The 20,284-nt window shown below is 31.9% G+C and overlaps 1 protein-coding gene across 1 annotated transcript in view; it reads left to right on the top strand.

The window, feature by feature from the left end:
• The first annotated feature begins 2,243 nt into the window (after positions 1-2,243).
• LOC143080570 (uncharacterized) overlaps positions 2,244-20,284 on the top strand; it is a 34,683-nt gene continuing 16,642 nt past the window's right edge. The window contains exons 1-2 of the mRNA XM_076256475.1: positions 2,244-2,347; positions 7,670-7,850. Coding sequence (XP_076112590.1) covers positions 7,835-7,850 — 16 coding nt within the window. The 5' untranslated portion in view covers positions 2,244-2,347; positions 7,670-7,834. The remainder of the gene's footprint in view (positions 2,348-7,669; positions 7,851-20,284) is intronic.

Below are 20,284 nucleotides of genomic sequence, written 5' to 3'. Positions count from 1 at the left end.
GGAATAAAAATTATAAATATTGAAAACTACATAAAAGTCTTAAATTAACCTAGATAAGAAGAATTAATAGAAATAATTCAAAACTAGTAAAATTATTCCTCTGTTCAGAAAATTTGAATTTTTTGGAAATGCAATTTCTTTGTCCTTATAAAAAGTTGAATAATCCATTTTGGAAAGAAGTATTTGATGCTTGGCAAGATCTTCAAAATGTACAAAATAACTCTCAAATTAAAACTTGTCCTTTATGGAAGAATGATGGAATAAAGATTGGTAACAATTCAGTATTATATAAAGATTGGACAAAAAAAGGGGTTTGGCTGATCATTGACTTGTTACTGGAAGGTGGAAATTTTATGACTTTTGATCACTTTAATAATGTATATAATATTAAAACTAACTTTCTCACATATCAAGGCCTAATTTCGGCAATAAAAAAGTATTTAAAAGAATATCAAATATGTCCAAATGACTTAAAGAGAGAAAACGGTCCAGTTTTGCCCTCAGTGTTAAAGGCTTTTTTTAAATCCCAGAAAGGTTCAAAAGATATGTATAATATTTTGAATGGTAAAAAGTCAAATCCTAAACAAAAATGTGAACAAAAATGGTTATTAATTCTCAATGGAAACTTCAATTGGAAAAATATCCATGTATTGCCCTTTTAAATTGCAGTGGTTTCAATACAGAATAATACATCGAATCTACGCACGAATGAACTTCTCCTTAAAATAAAAATTAAAGATACAAATATTTGTAGTTTTGGGTGCGGAGGGGTCGACACAATAGCACATATATTCTGGACGTGTCCATATATATTAAAATTATGGGAAGACCTTAACTCCTAGATATTTGAGAAGACAGAAATAGAACTAACTGATATAAGAAACTTAATACTTCTGTTAACAAAACTTTACATCTAGAGAAGCAAATTATCTATGGAACAAACCAATATAATAGCACTTAAAAATTATTTAAAGGAAAACTTATTAATTGAAAAAAATATATTCTATAAAAAATATTTACTCAGTAGGGCAGAAAACTGCTGGAACCCCTGGACTCCTTTACTATCATAAAAACAAAAAAACAAATAGACTCCACATATAATGTATATATATTTCATATGCATCTTAAAATAATTATCTGCAATGTATCAAACTAAAACAGCTGTGTCTATTAAATATATTGTATATCTTCTTTTTAGTGTATATAACTATTATGTATACAAATGTGTATAACTTATTATGTTCATGTGCAAATAAGAAAAAAAAGAAATTTAATATAAAACAATATACCTATATATTTTTTTCAAAACCTGTGCATTTGTTATACAGATAATTATGTTTGAACATCTTAATGGTAAACTTCTTTCTTTTTAAAATTACTGACATGGTATAATTTTTTTCTTCTTCAAATATTGAAAATTGAATGTATAATACTAACAAATACGAACAACTGTATAAATATGTTATTTACTAATGTTAACGAGGCCGGGATAAGGTACCTTTACTTGGTGTTTTAAACTAACAAATGTACAGATTTCAATAAAATATGATAAATTAAAAAAAAAACATTATCATGTTCTCGCCACCCTTAATATACATTTAGATTTCCACTTGATGTAAAACAGCCAATCATTATCATAACGTTTATTTTATATCTGCTGAAACTAGTATAAAATGTGATATAGTAGTCTGATGCCTGTAGCGAGCAAAACTTCGCGACCACATCATAATGTAAATCATTATGCACGTGCAATGATAATCACTTTCGCCCATCTGTCCCGTAATGGGTATATAGTTAACAGACAACTCCTCCTACAGTTTGAATGCTAAAAAGTTTACACTTTGCTGGATATTTGTACATATTTTGAAGGTGTGCATGTGGTTAGGGTTTTGCTTTTTATTAATATTCGCTCTTTTGGGAGATGATTAAATTGTGACACAATTTGGAATATATACTTACACAAGAGGTGCATTTTGGAGTATGCCTTCTGTTTTTAGAGGTGCATAGCGCTTCCAAAAACAGTGAACTATAGACTTATATGCCCCCATGCTCAACTTTGTTTCTTTTAGAATACAATTTGCATCTGCAGAGGCATCATTTGTTTATCCCTATTTTGTGTGATAACTACTTGACTTTATGGTACAAGTTTCAAATATTCATATTCATACATTATAAAACTTATATGATTTGATTCTTTGTGGACTGTATTCTCTTGCAGGAGAAAGTGTTTGCATCTGCAAGAGTAGCGTTATGGAATTTATTGCAACATTATCTAAATCCAACTTTGAAAAGCAATAAAAACTCCACTTGGATTACTGAAAAGAAGAGAAATTGACATACTTGCTTTGTAAGTATAACAATTCTTTATGTCTGTATATTCTCAAATTTTAACATCAACAATAACCTAATTTTAAATTTTAATTATGTTTGGTAAAGGTAAACATGTTGATTTGAAGCATTTTTTTTTAAATATAACATTATAAATACTGGATGTTTTTGGTATAACTATTCGTAGACCAAGAGACAAGAATCACCACTATAGAAACCCCGCTGCGACAAACTGTAAATCAATTCAAATAAAAAAAGCTTCATTCTGATTTACACTACAACAATAAATGAAAAATAATCATTGCTGATAGCAAACCACAACAGCCATATGTGGGGATTGGAACAAGCAAATGAACTTTGTGGCATGGGCAACCTATTTTTAAGCGTTTTACTCACAATAACGTCAGACAATTGTGTAATAAAACAACATATCAAACAAAAAATCAATTAGAAAGTATTTGCCGCATCATATTACATCATAAAACAAATGACAATGTTAAAACACACAAAGAACTGAACTTAAAGTACGGGAAATAATCTGAACCCTTTCTGAAATTGTTTGAGTCAAAGCTGAACATGATCAGAAGTCTTCTTGAACGATAGCTGAATATTGTCTGAGAGGACATTGAATTTTTCTGATTAGTGCTCGAAATATATCTGATTTTTTTTAAAGCCTTTCTAATATTTTTTAAAGCTTTTCTGAAAATGTATTAGCTAAAGTAACTTGATATTAACCCTTCCATAACAATAGCTGATCAAGTCTGGAAAACATTTTAATATCTACTGAGAAAAGAATGAAAATTAGCATACCAATAAATGTTTTGTTTGTTAATATAATCATTTTAAGGTAAATGCTGTAAATGCTGCAGAATTTCAAAACTTTGCTCAATGTTTTATTTTATTTTTAGTCTTGTTGAACTTTTGTAACATATCCTGGGTTGAGCCAAGATCAGCAATTTTATTTTTAGTAAGGCGAATCTTAAGGGTGAAAGTGAAAATTTCAACATTTAGCATCCTGTTAATACAACTCGGTTAAGGTAAATACTACATTAGAGAATGCAGGAAAAGTTATTGAACCATTGTCCCAGAGAGGTGTCGAACTATTTTTGTAATATAGATAATTGTATTTTCCCGCGGTTCGTATAGTAAAGCGGGAAAATGTTGTATTGTCGTTTTCATAAATAATCATAAGGCATGACAAAATTGACCAGTCGAATTTTGTCTTCCGATATATTGGTGTTTTTCAAGCGCTTCACTTTCTAGCCGTCGTTCAACATAGTAAGCTCCTTTATTTTTAATTGCCGATTGCAATTAAAGTTGTTTTTCTGCTGATTTTCTATTCGTATATGTATTCGCTAATTAAAGATGTTGTCCGCCACTTTTATCCGGAGATAGGCTCGAGCATTGGCACGGATACAGGTTTCCATTCATATTCATGTGAACGATTGTTGGTTTTTCCTGGACGGCCTTGACTATCTATGAAGGGTAAACATTCAGAAATTTAAGCGAATACACTGTGGATACATTGATATTTGAAATATTGTACATATATATATGTTTTAATAATTGTTAAAATGTGTACTGCTGGAAATTACTTGAGATACAAATTTAATACGGCGTCTATCACGTTCGATGGGCTGTCGGCAAATTTATATTTGTGTTTTAGTTATATTTAGTCATTGAGTAGAGGTAATACGTCTATTTATAAGTATTTATAAGAAGAAGACATGTTATGTATACTATATAGGTATATAGGTGATATAAGATTACAGGTAAACGTTATTCTCTTTACTGGTTTGCAAAAGAGTGTAAGTAATAAAAGTATCATTCGTCATATCGTAAGTACTCAGATTTATTTTTATTCTGTGTTAAACAGAAAGGAACTAAAATATAATAACCCACTAAGGATAACAGGGAACGTAATGGTAGTTTATTCGTGGCCATTTTAATGGATGAGCTACCGTTTTTAATTTCTATATGCTGAATAATTTAGTTAAGGATAAGAATAGTATCAAGGTTAAGCAGAAACTATACACATTTATTTTCCTTATTAATGATTATACAACCATGTATATTGAAAAATTAAAAAAACCCAATGTAAACAAACTTGACATTGAAATTTCAATGACGGAAAAATCCTCAAAGTAAAATTGAGAATGGAAATGGGGAATGTTTCAAAGAGACAACAAACCGACCATAGAACAGACAACAGCAGGAAGTCACCAACTGGTCTTCAATGCAGCGAGGAATTCCCGCAACCGGATGCGTCCTTCAGGTGATACTGAACGCCATACTAAACTCCAAAATGTACTCACGAAACTAAAATTAAAAATAATACAAGACTAACAAAGACCAAAGGCTCCTGACTGTGAACAGGCGCAAAAATGCGGCGGGGTTAAACATGTTTATGAAATCTCAACCCTCCCCTATACCTCTAGCCAATGAAGAAAGTAAACGCATAACAATACGCACATTGAAATTCAGTTCAAGAGAAGTCCGAGTCTGATGTCAGAAGTTGTAACCCAAGAAGATAAACAAAAGGACAATAATACATAAATAACAACATATTAATAACAGTTAACTAACATGCCAGCTCCAGACTTCAATTAAACTGATTGAAAGATTATGTCTTCATCATATGAATATCAGGCACAATCATTCCCGTTAAGGGTTTAGTATCATACCGTCATAACATATATGAGAAGAACATAGCCCGTGCCATACCAACAACTGGTTTTTAAATAAATGTGTTTGGTTCCGATGCAAAGACCCTATAAGAGAATCAATATTAACGCCAACATATGCAATCTTTAATTACCTGACAACAGTATCGTAACTATATCCCTTTTTAATAAGTCAATTTAAAGGTTTAAAAGATTACTTTAAAATTACTTTTACCTGCCAGATGTCAAAGTGCAGACAATATACTTAAAACATCTAAAGAGCCGACCTGGAATTGGGACGAGCAGTTTCTGTATCGAAATTAAGACACCCATTATGACAATATATTTATATACTTGACCTTACAACAAACGGTCCTTACCAAAGTTTTTGCAATCAATATAAACCAAAGAATCGTCTAGAAAACAATTGATGCAAACTGAAAGAGGTCGAGTTTTTCCCTGACAAAAGACGTTCAATATATTAACGATACCAAACAAAGTCTAATATATTAAATGAACATTGGCAATCAGTTTCCCCCCCATTGAATCCAAAAATAATAAACCGAAAAAAGAGGTGAGCCCCATTCATGTATAAAATCACTCACCAATACTAAATTTCGCTCAGAGAAATGTTAACAAAATGTTAATCTACACAAATCCAGTGACCAAGACAACATCAGAAGCAGAATACTTAAAAAATCTCAAAACATACAATTTTATTTTCAGAAATCACTCTCAACTGGCCGATACCATCTCATTGGAAACATGCAACTGTCAAACCACCTTGCAAAAAGGTGAAACATATAATGCAGTAAATAACAGACCAATCTCTCATTTGTATTAGCTGTAAACTTATGGAACATGTCATTAAAAAAGAAGTAGGCAACCCTTTGACAGCATTCATATACAAAACTATCAAATCTAAAAATGATAGCATCTAAGAAGACCGCCATGCTACTGTGAAGTAGTTAAAATACAGGCAGGTGGCCTTTCATCCTGAAAAATGTACAATTGTTGCATCTAACAAGAAAACTCCAATGAATCATCATTACAATTTCCACAACCATACATTAGAAACAGTTTTCTTAGCAAATGTCTTGGCATTACTCTGCAATCCGACTTAAAATGGACTCAACACATAAAACATCACCACTAATGCAAAATTAATCCTTGGTTTACTTTAAAGAAAAAAAATCAATCATAAACATTAAGTCGCATACCTATCACTTGTCCATTAAAACACTTGTTCGTTTTGGAACCCTAATAATACCGAAAACTGCAATAAACTTGACACACAGTTCCTATATTACAAGTATCAATATTACAAACAGTCACTTGAACTCTACAAACCATCCTTATACATACAGACATTTCTTGCATCTAAGACAGATACTAATATAAATTTTTCTCACCTTCTATCATAGAATTGAACTAATTGTTCTCTACAAAATATAAAAGTATCGTCAAGTAGTTATGTTAATAGTTTTAACAACATTGTGATGTTTAATAATTTTTTTTTATATATTTGTAAATATCTATTCGCATTTAACCTACGCATGCACAGACGTTGGTGGTTATCAAACACTCTAATGGACTTCTGGACACCTAAAGAAGCAAATACAATTTGCGAATAGATATCATACAATTACCAGTACTTTTAGGAAATAACAAGAAACGCAGCATTTTGTTCATACTAAAAGTATGTCGCTGAAAACATTTTTTAGTGGGTTGATGCAAAGTTTTTGCTCCTGAGAACTAGTTCGTGAAAAGGACACATAGTCGTTGAGTAACATGAATAAAGAATCGATTTATCTATTAAGTGTTAAATTGATCTATATTTGCTTTTTGCTTTTGAAACAAAAACTTGTCTCCCCAGGTCTGATTGTCAGTTCAATGTTGTCTTTCTGAGCTGCCTATTGACTCTTGAAACTGTAATAAGGCTGTTACTAATGTCAAACATTGCTGAAGAATAGAACTGATTTAGAAAATATATATTTGTGTCAGAAAATGTTCTAAAGGTCGAGAAAACGTTTCTGCATACGGTCTCTTATCAAATGTATTCTAGGCCAAACTATCTTTATTAATTTGACCATATAATTGTAAAGAAAACAACAATAGAGGAGCAAGACTATAAGTTAAGACTGTAGATGGTTCCTTTCGAATTACGAACAACCTGTCAGTTAACACAACTCAATATGGCCCATATGGGATGCTCATTTGAAAAAATGTCAGGATTATAAGACTGTTATTGGAAATTGTAAGAATGATGATAGACCGAAGGATAACTCTTTTTAAAAGTACGTTATCACGAATTTTTTGGGTTACAACGAATTGTGTGATGTAACAGTTTAAACATCATATAGAATTGGATCCGTGATTACCACTATTTAAAAATTCAAGAAAAGAATTTAACATGTCTTCATAAATCAAAGCAATCTGTGATATTGAATTTTAATTTTGGATCACAAATAACAGAAATTACTTTTTTTAAATTGCCAAATTACGAGTTGAATCTAAATACTGACATGTTTTTTCCTTTTAACGTGCAAAGCGATAAGAGTAATTGAAGTGTTATATAATGCGCGTTAAAATGCCTTGTAACAAATACCAAATGTAATTTTCCGATTTGACCTTTTAATCATACTGTTGAAATGACAGAAATATTTTTTCATTCGCAGGCTCATTTTTCCACAAATATAACACAAACCAGCAATTATATTCACAATGTTTAGGAAGATTTTCCAGCACTTGTTGTTTAGGACCATGGATCTATCATTCGTATGTAGTATGTACTCTTTATATGTTCACTATTCCACACTGACAGCCTAATGATAACCTGATGGATGCAGAAAATCAAAGGTTTGTTAGCCGGAAAGCAAATCCCTGAATAGTCCGTTAAAACCCCGGATTTTTTATTCGAGAATCAAGTGGAGGTAATTATTTATTAAGCCGTTAATAGGTGTTGCTTTGCGGAAAAAAATCCCCGCAGAAGACGACCCGGTAGGAAATCATGAATTTCGTTAAATTTGAAAAACCAAACGTATCATGAGCGGTATAATTGATATTATAAGCTTTAAAAGTTATTAAAAACATTAAAAAAATAAATTCAAGTCATTGATTTGTAGACGCTGATAACGCAACTATTCAACTCCAACTGTCATTGGCAAATTTTCAGCTCGGGACGAATAAACTCATCATAGATACCCGGATTAAATTTTGCATTTACTCCAGACGAGCATTTCGCCTTTAAAAGACTCATCAGTGACGCTCGAATCCAAAAAATTAAAAAGGCCAAATAAAGTACGAAGTTAAAGAGCATATAGGACCAAAATTCCTAAAATTTCGCAAAATACAGCTAAGGTTATCTATTCCTGAGATAGAAAATCCTTAGTATTTCAAATATTCAAAAGTTTTTTAAAACGTTAGTTTATAAATATGACCATATCAAGGATAATTCATGTCAGCACAAAAGTGCTGACTACTGGGCAGGTGATACCCTCGGGTAATTAAAACTCCAACAGCATTGGCATCGACCCAGTGGTTGTGAATAAACCCATCATTAATACCAGGATTAAATTTTGTATTAACGCCAGACTCGCGTTTCGTCTACAAAAGAACCCCAAAAAGTTAAAAAGGCCAAATAAAGTACTAAGTTGAAGAGCATTGACGAATTAAATTATCTCCGGTTTACCTAGGAAAATAAATATGAATGTTAAATTTTGATAAACTGGATCTTGGAGAATAGAACTGGAACAGTCTCATGACGTTACCATTCGTTGTTTACATACGAGCACAATTTTAGTACACATCACAATTTGGTAAGGCCACACAGGGATTCCTCTATTATTTTGTTTTGAAACTTCTTTGCTCTTGACCAAAACAGCTCAGAAATAAGTCAAACTTGCCACTAAGAAAAAGATAGTCGCAATGTCATTGAAATGAACGAAATCTGTTGTTTTTGTGATTTTTTTTCTCTAATTCATGCCTCAAATGATGTCTTTCAAGTGCATAAAATTACTGAAAATGAACAAAAGTGATACTACACAATCAGATATTATGAGTTTAGCAAATTATGCATATACGAAAATGTACATAAATCTCCCAATGACAACCCTGACAACATTCATAGATCTAATATAGCATAGTTAAAAGAAAGAGGAAAACAGTTAGAACAGAGTAAGATCCTTATTTTGAAGCTTGTATATCAAGATCATTCAGATGTAATTTCAGAATCTGATGGTACAAATTAGACTTAAAAAAACCTTTTCATACTCATTATATAGTTATTTTTCATACCCCATGGCTTTAATGGATTTGTTTTCAAATTGAGTGATTGCATTACTTTCAATTACCATCCTATAAACAACATGTATCCCCTTAAATAACTAACAATTAGAGAAAAGGCTATTTTCAGTTTTTTACAGTATTTTCATTATATCATGTGTGTAGCATGTTTTGCAATATTTAGTTATTTGATATACATGATTGGGAATTGGGTTTTAAGTTGACAAATACTTAGTAGCTGTCACACCCAGTATATATATATCCTGATACTCTTGGCATTGACAATAACTGTTATTGCATAAACACATCTATGTACACATGTTCTATAAAATAACTAGACATTTCTGTTAGAGAGTAAAAGTGCATTAAAAAAAAATCTATACTCAGAAAATCAAGGAATCTCATTTCTTTTATCGTATTATTATTAAGCTTTCATCAAATGAAGGACTGATGGTTTCATGTAATATAAATAAGAGTTTGAAGTTTTTATTTATTTTCGAAAAATATAAAATTTAATTTATCTTGTTACTAAAGTACAGACATTCAACTCAAGGGGACTGTATGAGTATCCATGATCTATGCCAAACTTAATACAATATAGCTCATTAGGTTCTGAAGGATTTTAAAATAAGACAACATACAACAAAACACATGACATGTTTGTAGCCGCTGTGAGGCCAAATCTCAACATATAGTTTGAATCAGAAACCACTGCAAAAAACAAACTTTTTCAAAGATAAAATGCAATTATGAAATTAATTCGTTCAGGAAATGATTTTAATCAATACTCTCAAGGGCATAATATCATTTGCAAAAAATTTGTTACATTTCAGTGTTCGTCATTAATCTAAATTAATTCAGAATGGAAATAAAAATTAAGTACATATATATAACTGACATTGGGTCTTACCAGAAATACTCTCAAATTATTAATCTCGAATAGTATATATGAAACCAAAATTTACATTTTATACCCATAATCTTCATAAAATATTTTTCATGTAGATCTACTAAGAAAAGAAGGTTTCTGCATCAGTGAATGCTGAATCAAAATGAAGTATTTATGTGTATTCAAGAATAATAATTGATTCTTCTAAGCAGATGTATGCCTTGAAACAATTATTTCCATCAAAGTATGTCAAAATAGAGGTAAACATGCAATCAGGGAATATATGCTAAAACATTCTCCCCCATTCATGATGGATTTTATTTACCAAAGCTTGGGGTAAATATTTTTTCTAATAATTAACTGGTTCGAAATTCCCAACTTTATATAAATATTTTTAACCACATAGGATACTTTTTTTTTATATTTTTTCTGAAGCTAATTGTGTGTAGTAGTTTAGTCCAAACGCAATGTTGTCTTTTCTAAAAACTGAATGTAATAATATCTGCAATTTCACTGATTTCTAATTCTAGGTGATAATAAGATATTTTTGGAATATTTCAATTAAATAGAGATTTATCAAAGCAGACATACATTCTGTATAATACTTTCTCTCACTGTTAGGGTCCTGATACCTGACATGTGCCATCATTCCAATGATTAAACATTATAAATTGCAAGATATTTTTCCTATTTACACATTTTTCTATCGCAAACTGATAAATTATTGGATATTATACCCCAGAATCACTCTTTCACTTACTAAAATTGAGTGCAATGCTTATTTTCTTAAGTTTTTGATCAGCCAACGAGTTTTCATTGGAGTTATCTCCCTTTGTCGGTCGCCAATTTTTGACCTGTTGAATTGATACAATGTCGTTTTCCCTGGCGAGTTTTTATATCATTTGCATGTTCTGTACATAATATCAAGAGGTATGAACCACATAAAGGAAATCCCGTTACCATTACAATTGGCATTATAATTTACATTTATTCATTTTTAAGTGTCACTTCCGCGGATCTTTTTTCAACTTCAACCACTAAATTTCAGGAAAGTCTCGGGTTTTATCTCTTTAAATATGCACGTAGTGGAAGTTTTAAACCTTCCGTATATAATGATATATGTAGTTAATTTTCAGAGAAAAACAAAATGTATTTACGCTGACGTTTTGTTGCGTCATTGCCGTTTCGCGTAACTAGAATAATAATATCGACGCCATTATGGGATTTGCTGTCCGGCTGAGTAAAAGTATCGCAAAGATGTGTGTAGTTATTTTGTCAATTGTGATGCAATTTTTATATATATGCAAAACTTTATTCAAATCGCATTTGCCAGTCTCTTTTTAAGTCATTCTTAATCTTTTGGCGAGCTATTTTCGGAACACGTTTTAGATATTTAAATGTGACGTCACTTTGGGCGTTGCACTGTCTATGGCTAACAGGGCTGTGATTTTGTAATGTATACGTTTTTATTTTATAGGTAGTCACCACTTCAGTTTAATCATGTATATCTAATATATAGTCATTTTATAAAATTTTCTGTTTGCAAAACTATGTATTATTCTTGATAATAATGATGTTTTTGTCCCTGGCGGATAACCCTGGCCGCACAACTTTTTGGAACTTTTGGTCCTCGGCGTTCTTCAACTTTGTAGTTGTTATGGCTTTCAAACTTTATACATCTGAACATAGTTTGTGTGGACGTAGCGCGCGTCTGGCGTATACATTTCTTTTAACCTGTTACCTTTTGATGGCTATTATTCGTTTGTTTCTCTGTCCTATATTTTCTCCCATCTGTTTATTTGTTGTAACCCTGTCGTGTAATGTTGTTATTTTAATGTTATAATTAACACTCCCATTAAAGCGGGAGGTTTGACATGCCACAAAACCAGGTCCAACGCACCATTTTTTCATAAAATTCCCAGTACCAAGTCAGGAAAATGGCCATTGTTACATTATAGTTCTTTTCTGTGTGTGTTACATTTCGGTGTTGTGTCTCTGTTGTGTCGTAGTTCTCTTATATTTGATACGTTTCCCTCAGTTTTAGTTTGTAACCCGGATTTGTTTTTTCTCTATCGATTTATGAATTTTGAACAGCGATATACTACTGTTGCCTTTTTAGCTCACCTGGCCAAAAGGCCAAGTGAGCTTTTCTCATCACTTGGCGTCCGACGTCCGTCGTCGTCCGTCGTCGTTCGTCGTCGTCCGTCGTCGTCTGTCGTCGTCCGTCGTCGTCGTCGTCCTGCGTTAACTTTTACAAAAATCTTCTCCTCTGAAACTACTGGGCCAAATTTAACCAAACTTATCCACAATCATCATTGGGGTATCTAGTTTAAAAAATGTGTCCGGTGACCCGGCCAACCAACGAAGATGGCCGCCATGGCTAAAAAAAGAACATAGGGGTAAAATGCAGTTTTTGGCTTATAACTCAAAAACCAAAGCATTTAGAGCAAATCTGACATGGGGGTAGTATTGTTCATCAGGTCAAGATCTATCTGCCCTGAAATTTTCAGGTGAATCGGACATTTCGTTGTTGGGTTGCTGTCCCTGAAATGGTAATTTTAAGGAAATTTTGCTGTTTTTGGTTATTATCTTGAATATTATTATAGATATAGATAAACTGTAAACAGCAATAATGTTCAGCAAAGTAAGATCTACAAATAAGTCATGATGACCAAAATGGTCAGTTGACCACTTTAGGAGTTATTGCCCTTTATAGTCAATTTTTAACCATTTTTCGTAAATTTCGTAATCTTTTAGAAAAATCTTCTCCTCTGAAACTACTGGGTCAAATTTAACCAAACTTAGCCATAATAATCATTGGGGTATCTAGTTAAATAAATGTGTCCGGTAACTCGGCCAACAAACCAAGATGGCAGCCATGGCTAAAAAATAGAACATGGGGGTAAAATGCAGTTTTTGGCTTATAACTCAAAAACCAAAGCATTCAGAGCAAATCTGACAGGAAGTAAAATTGTTGATCAGGTCACGATGGAATTTTTGGATGAATCGGATAATGGGTTTTTAGGTTGCTGCCCCTGAATTGGTAATTTTGAGGAAATTTTGCTATTTTTTTGTTATCTTGAATATTATTATAGATAGAGATAAACTGTAAACAGCAATAATGTACAGCAAAGTAAGAACTAAAAATAAGTCACTATGACCAAAATAGTCAATTGACCCCCTAAGGAGTTATTGCCCTTCATAGTCAATTTTTAACAATTTTCTTAAAATTTGAAGATTTTCAATAACATTTTCCACCGAAAGTACTGTTATAGATAGAGATAATTGTAAGCAGCAAGAATGTTTAGTAAAGTAACATCTACAAACACATCAACATCACCAAAACACAATTTTGTCATGAATCCATCTGTGTCCATTGTATAATATTCACATAGACCAAGGTGAGCGACACAGGCTATTTAGAGCCTCTAGTTTTATATAATATAAAAATTTATAAATACGGAACTGTTTTGCTTTTAAGTTCACTTCTGTTTATTTATTATTTGTAGTAGTATACAAATGTTCGTGGATTTTTAGGGTATACAAACCATGATTTTAAAAGTTCAACGAATATATAAAAAAGAAGGTATGATTGCCAATGAGACAACTGTCCACAAAAGACCAAAATGACACAGACATTAACAATTATAGGTCACCGTACGGCCTTCAACAATGAGCAAAGCCCATACCGAAGCTCAAACGAGAAAACTAACGGCCTTATTTATGTAAAAAAATGAACGAAAAACAAATATTTAACACATAAACAAACGACAACCACTGAATTACAGGTTCCTGACTTGGGACAGGAGTACACATTTTATATAGGCGTAGATGTCTTTTTTGGCAAATCATTGAAATATTTCCTCAGTCCACGAAAATAACTGAATCAAACGTTGGCTTAATAACTTTAGTGCGTTTTGTGTACACGTATCGCCAAGTAAACAATTTGTGGATATATATTAGCAATCTAAGTTTTCGACACATTTTTAACTGAATAACCATCATATGGTAAGCCTGAGTCTTAATCTTTTGAGTGACCAAATACTTGCAAAAAGAGTTTTCTATGAGCGCCAATAAACGTAATCAACTCATTAATTCGACCAAAATATTGGGCTAGGATATACCATTTCACAATCATTTAAAGGATGAGTGATTAATGTTTAAGTTTCGTGGTCAAGTCCGTTTCTCATATACTATAATCAGTAATTATTTTTTATTTGGTGTATGGGATAATTTTAATGTTTCTTCTGACCATGACCCTCTAAGCCAAAGGTCACCTATGATAAGTGTACAGAATGGCTGTAAGGTGTACATATATTTCTGGTTGGGTTCATATAACCTTAACCCCATTTCCATAGTTAATCGTTCGATTTTACGATTTTGTAGTTTGATCTATTGAAAAAAGTAAAATCACAAAAATACTGAACTTAGAGGAAGATCAATTGGGAAAGTCCATAATCACATGGCAAAATCAAATAACAAAACGCATCAAAAACGAATGGACAAGAACTGTCATATTCCTGACTTGGTACAGGCATTTTCAAATGTAGAAAATGGTGGATTAAACCTGGTTCTATAGCGCTAACCCTCTCACTTTAATGACAGTCTCATCAATTTCCGATATTTTTACATTGATGCGTTAAATAAACAGACACAATAAATAAAATAGTCAAAATATGGGTACATCAGTCATCATCGTTTAACAATTTTGATCCAGCTCTATTAGCCTTAGAACCAATTTAATTCGTGCATGTACCTGTATTTCCGGCATTATTCGAATGATTGTTAGGAGTACTTGTCTTTGTGCCATTGTTCGTCTGACCGTGACTTTATTTTCATAGATTATTTATAATATTAAGTTGATGGTATACTTTGTTTCCATATGTAAACCACAGTGTTGCATGTAGTATCCGTAGTTAACTTTTCCTTCAAACACAGGTAGGTGAAATGTTAAGTCACTAAAGTTCAACGCAGGACCACTCTCGAGTCTCCTTTATCATTTAGATGTAAGTAATTGATTTGTATGAATTTACAAATTATATGGGAAGTGTTCATCGAAATAAAACATCCAGGAGTTGTATATGAAAATGTGGGCTGCTGATAGAGGCCTTGACGAAATGAACAATTTACGTTTTGGCATTTCATGCTTTTCTGTCTTCAATATTTCCCCAGGAGTAAATAAATAAATCAGATCCATAATTTAAATACGCGTAGAACGATTATGCTTTAAAAATATGCAAATGCTTGAAATTTATTTAATGTAGGCATGTTTGTTCTTGTATCTGAATATACATTTGTAAATGAAATGAACAATTCAGCATACATATTCATTGGCTTTAAATTTGGAGTTATATGCCTTTCGAAAAATGGGTTCACAGCGCCAGAGTTTCCTGCACATCCGACTAACTTGTGTTCCTAAATGGCATTTGGAAAAATAATGGTTCCACATATACATATTTATTATAGATAAACAAAGAGTATAAATTGACTAGCAATTCGCAGGTGTTCAGTTAAAGATAATGAAAACCCATTTTTTTTTTGCTACAACTGATTTTAATTCGATTTGATGTCCTAAGAACATCAATAAGAAGAGAGTTAGACTAATTTTAACTTTTTCGTTGATTGACCTATAGTGATTTCATTTTACGGTTATTTGCTCTGTCGCACATATTACTGTTGTGAAACACGTTAAAGTCCATCTCGCTGTTTATAATTCCCATGCAACAGATACCGTTTTTGATACCTATTTGTTAATTTTATCGTATTGGTTGTACTTGAGGACCACTCAGACTAGTTTGATTTCTTATCACTTAGTTTTCTTAATTTTCTTGACTGTTTGAATCATTTCTTTTTTGAAAACTATTCATATAATATTTTCCTCTATGTACATTTTCTTCAACATCTCAAAACTAACCACTCAGTAGTCAAGTAAGGATTAAATAATACAAACTACTGTATTATTTAATCATTTACTGTTCATTATCACTGAACTAGTATATATTTGTTTAGGGACCGGTTGAGGGACGCCTCCGGGTGCGGGAATTTCTCGTTACATTGAAGACCTGTTGGTGACCTTCTGCTGTTGTTTTTTCTATGGTCGGGTTGTTGTCTCTTTGACACATTCCCCATTTCCATTCTCAATTTTACTATTCGTATACATGTTGTCAAGTTAAACGTACTGGCTTGTTAGAAGATATATTTTGCACGATAACACCAACCGATCGACAACGACCTGGAAACAGAGTTTTTCTTTTGATAGTTGTGTGATTTAAAATTTGCAAGGCCAAAAATGGGATATTTTTAAATTTAGCACAGTTATAAATGATTTTCATTTCATACTGATAATTATTTCAAATGTTTTTTTTGTATCTAAGTAGAGTGTTTCGTAACACAAATTTATTTTAAATAACATATAGAGTTTTTTTTAGGTTGAGTTATCAAGGGTAAACTATAAAAACACTTGTCAAACAGAACGATTAAAATATGTCACTTCAACCTTATAGATTTAAAAGATAAATTGGTTTTGCATTGATTGATTTTTTTTATCTAGATATTGACACTGCCTAGTATTAAACAAAATTAGCTACACAATTATTTTGATAAAAAATTCCTCTCACAGTATTTGTTTTTTATAATGTGAATTTTTACATCATTCGCTCCAAATTAAAAAAAATTGTTTTATCCTAAAGATTTCGTTTTGAACATTTTTAGATTTTAAGGATTTAAACAGAAGATGAGGAATCAGGGGATGTTTTAGATTTGATATGCTTTTCTTAATTTTTTTAAAACATACATATGTGGAATGCTCCTTCTTGAAGGCCGACCTTGACCTATAATTGTAAACTTTTTATACTTTTTGACTTGGATGGAGAGTTGTCTCATTGGCTCTCATACTACATATTCCTATTCATGTAGCAGGAAACTTTAATCACGTTTACGCCCAAAATCTCTTGTTGTTTCGTTGTTTTTTTTAATCATCTGATTCATGTTGGTTCGGTGATCGGTTTACACAGTTTACAAGATTTGAAATCGATTTACTACTGTTGCCTAAATTAATAAAATATGCGCAAAATTTAAAAAAAATACTGTAATTTGCATCTTCATTCAGGTAAAGCCCCTACTAAACATTTTCACCATCAGCGGAAACTTAATCCGAAACAGATACTGACACTGAAACCAATGATAGTTGAGCGAGTTAAAATTCTATTTGCGTTAATGTTAGTAATGTTAGATTAAAAGAACTTGATCTGTATATTCTTTTACGTTATTTGACCTACAATCTCACATCGACTATTTAAAAATAGCAGTTTTTATAATAACCGACATGAATACACTTATACAGTGATATGCTATCAGATGTGTCAGTTTAATTTTATACTTGCAATCTTAAGGTTTGTAATGGTGCACATTAATCATGAAGAATAATTCGACAAAGTCACAGTGATACACATAGTTGTACAGCTGGTGCAATATCGCTTATGTTTTATAAATGTTCGTTTGTCAAATAACAGTTCTACATTGTCATTTTAATTAGGATGAACAATTTGAATCTTAATAGTAGGGATGTCAACGAGTACTCGAGTACTCGAGTATCGCTCGGTAATACCGAGTATAGATTACCAAAATGATACTCGACCAAACGGTTTCCTGTTTAAATGTTGTTGCTTTCTTCGAATGTCATTGATTTCTTAAGTTTAAACCAAAAAAATTATTGAGAGCGTCTCCCGGGATATTATATTATTATAATCAAATTTGATAAAAATTAAAATACGATTTGAATGTTTTCGTGTCATTTAAAATTCCGCCAAACAGAGGCACATGTAGGGTAAAAGAACATGAGTATTTGTCCAAGGCCTACACATTAAGCTTATCTTAGTCACTATCCCACCTATGTACCGTCAGAGCATATATTATCATCTGCAGGACTGTTAGTTCCCTATCAAATTTGAGAAATCGTTACGTCCCAGAAAAAGTGGTCAAGAAAATATTTTTAAATAAGAAAAAAATCCTTGCACCCTGTATCGAACCTCATTAAATGATTAATGGCATCACCCCTTTGTTGAACACTAAATTTGTTATTTTACAGTTCCCCAGTCATGCTGTTTGAGCAATAATTTTTCTATAGATATTAATTAATTACTTGTCTATCAATTAACATAATTATTACATGTAGTAAAGAGACATTAATTACGTTATAACATTCATTGGACTATCATCTATTTTTAACGGTCATAAGACAACGGCCTACAATACATCAAATGGGTGTAACTTTTGTGTTTTCATTTTATAAATGTTTACCGAGAGAGTACTCGAGTATCGCTTGGTAGATCCAACGAGTAATCGATTAGTAAATCTTTACCGAGTTGGCATCCGTTATTCATAGCGTTATCTTTTTTTGAAATATATAGCTCTAAATCTAAAATTACCATATCGATGATAAGCTGACTTCAGATGAATCTTTTCAACTAGGGAAGATTAAATAAACACTGCCAGATGTTATATACAATTTGATATGTCGATATCACATGTCATATACATGTTATTCAGTTGTTGTCGTTTTTTGTTTTCTATGTCATATTTGCTTTTTATTCATTATTTTGTAGATAAATTAAGCCGTTAGTTTTCCTATTTAAATTAATTTACATTTGTCATACTGAGGCCTTTTATAGCTGACCATGCGATATAGGTTTTGTTCATTAATGATGGCCGTATGGTCACCTGTATTAGTTAGTTTCTGTGACATTTGGTCACTTGTGGAGAGTTATCTCATTAACAATCATACCACATTTTTTTTTATATTTATCATCGAAGTTACTTGGCTGCATAAACGCTTTTTATTTGTATATGGGATGTTTTTTTCATACATGTTTTGGTTAGAATCTTACCGTTGTTAATCATATGTTGATCGCGGAATATCAAATTTTGATAGTTTCACCGTCTCAATGTACTTACAATAGGTGGTTAAGTTAGATATAGGGTGTCAATAAAAGCAAAAAAGCATCATAGTCTCTCTTCTTGAGATAAAACATGTACCAATCTATGTAACATTGTGTAAAGCATTGCGCAAATTTTGTGACAGAGGGAGTCAGATTTCAGACATCGTATTTTTATTTAGGTATATTTTATAACATAGGTATCAATGCAATGTTTGTACAATCAATAGATCTAAACTTTCTTCAAATTCCTGTCATCCTATTTTATATTCTTAAATTCTTCACAAGCATACAAAACACAACATAGCAAACTAAAGGTAGATCACGTAGCAAGAAAATATCGGAGGTGATATCAGTTGCCATTGAAAATTTAGTAAATTCTCCTCCAATTTTGTCACCCATCGTGTTGCTCATTTTTGAAATCAGTTGATAACTTTAAATTGGGAGGGGACATTCAATTAAAAGAGAACGGGATTTTGGCTACGACAATTGGAACACATTTGCTTTCATCTGTGAATAAAAAGTCACTAACGGTTAGCAAACTCGTGATTGCGTCCGTTAAATTGCAAAAGAATGAACTTAAAACCTAATGTTAAATTGGTTATTGCTGATGGATAGCACTCAAAATTTGATTACCATTATAAATAGTTGTTGAAGTGTATGTAGATATCTTTTTTTTTTTTAACAAGAATACCGAACTCAAAGAAAAATTATAAACGGAAAGTCCTTCAACAAATGACAAAATCAAAAGCCCAAATGCATCAAACGAATGGAAAACACTATCATATTCCTGATCTAGTACAGGAGTTTCCGTATAGGGAATATGGTGGATTGAACCTGTTTTCATAACTTACGAAACCTCTCACGTGGATGACAGTCGCAAAAAAATCCATTATATCATCAACAACGTGTGAACTCAACAAACCGACATAACAGCTATTAAATGCATCAAAATATTATAAGATATTTAAACCTACTGCTTTTCCCCTCTTTAACCCTCATGTGAAGTTGCAAAATATTTTATGAAATCTTTCAATCATTTTCTGGTATTCAAGAACAAGTGATGACAAAACAATACTGTTAATGTATTGAAAACATGAATTTCCATTGAGTGTTTGGTTATTTTATTTTGGTCACCTTTGGCTATGCAGCTATTTATCTGTTTAACCCTCCTCAAATTCAGATAC

This window comes from Mytilus galloprovincialis, chromosome 6, assembly GCF_965363235.1.
Source record: "Mytilus galloprovincialis chromosome 6, xbMytGall1.hap1.1, whole genome shotgun sequence".
Lineage (NCBI taxonomy): Eukaryota > Metazoa > Mollusca > Bivalvia > Mytilida > Mytilidae > Mytilus > Mytilus galloprovincialis.
This window is presented reverse-complemented; position numbering and strand designations above follow the sequence as displayed.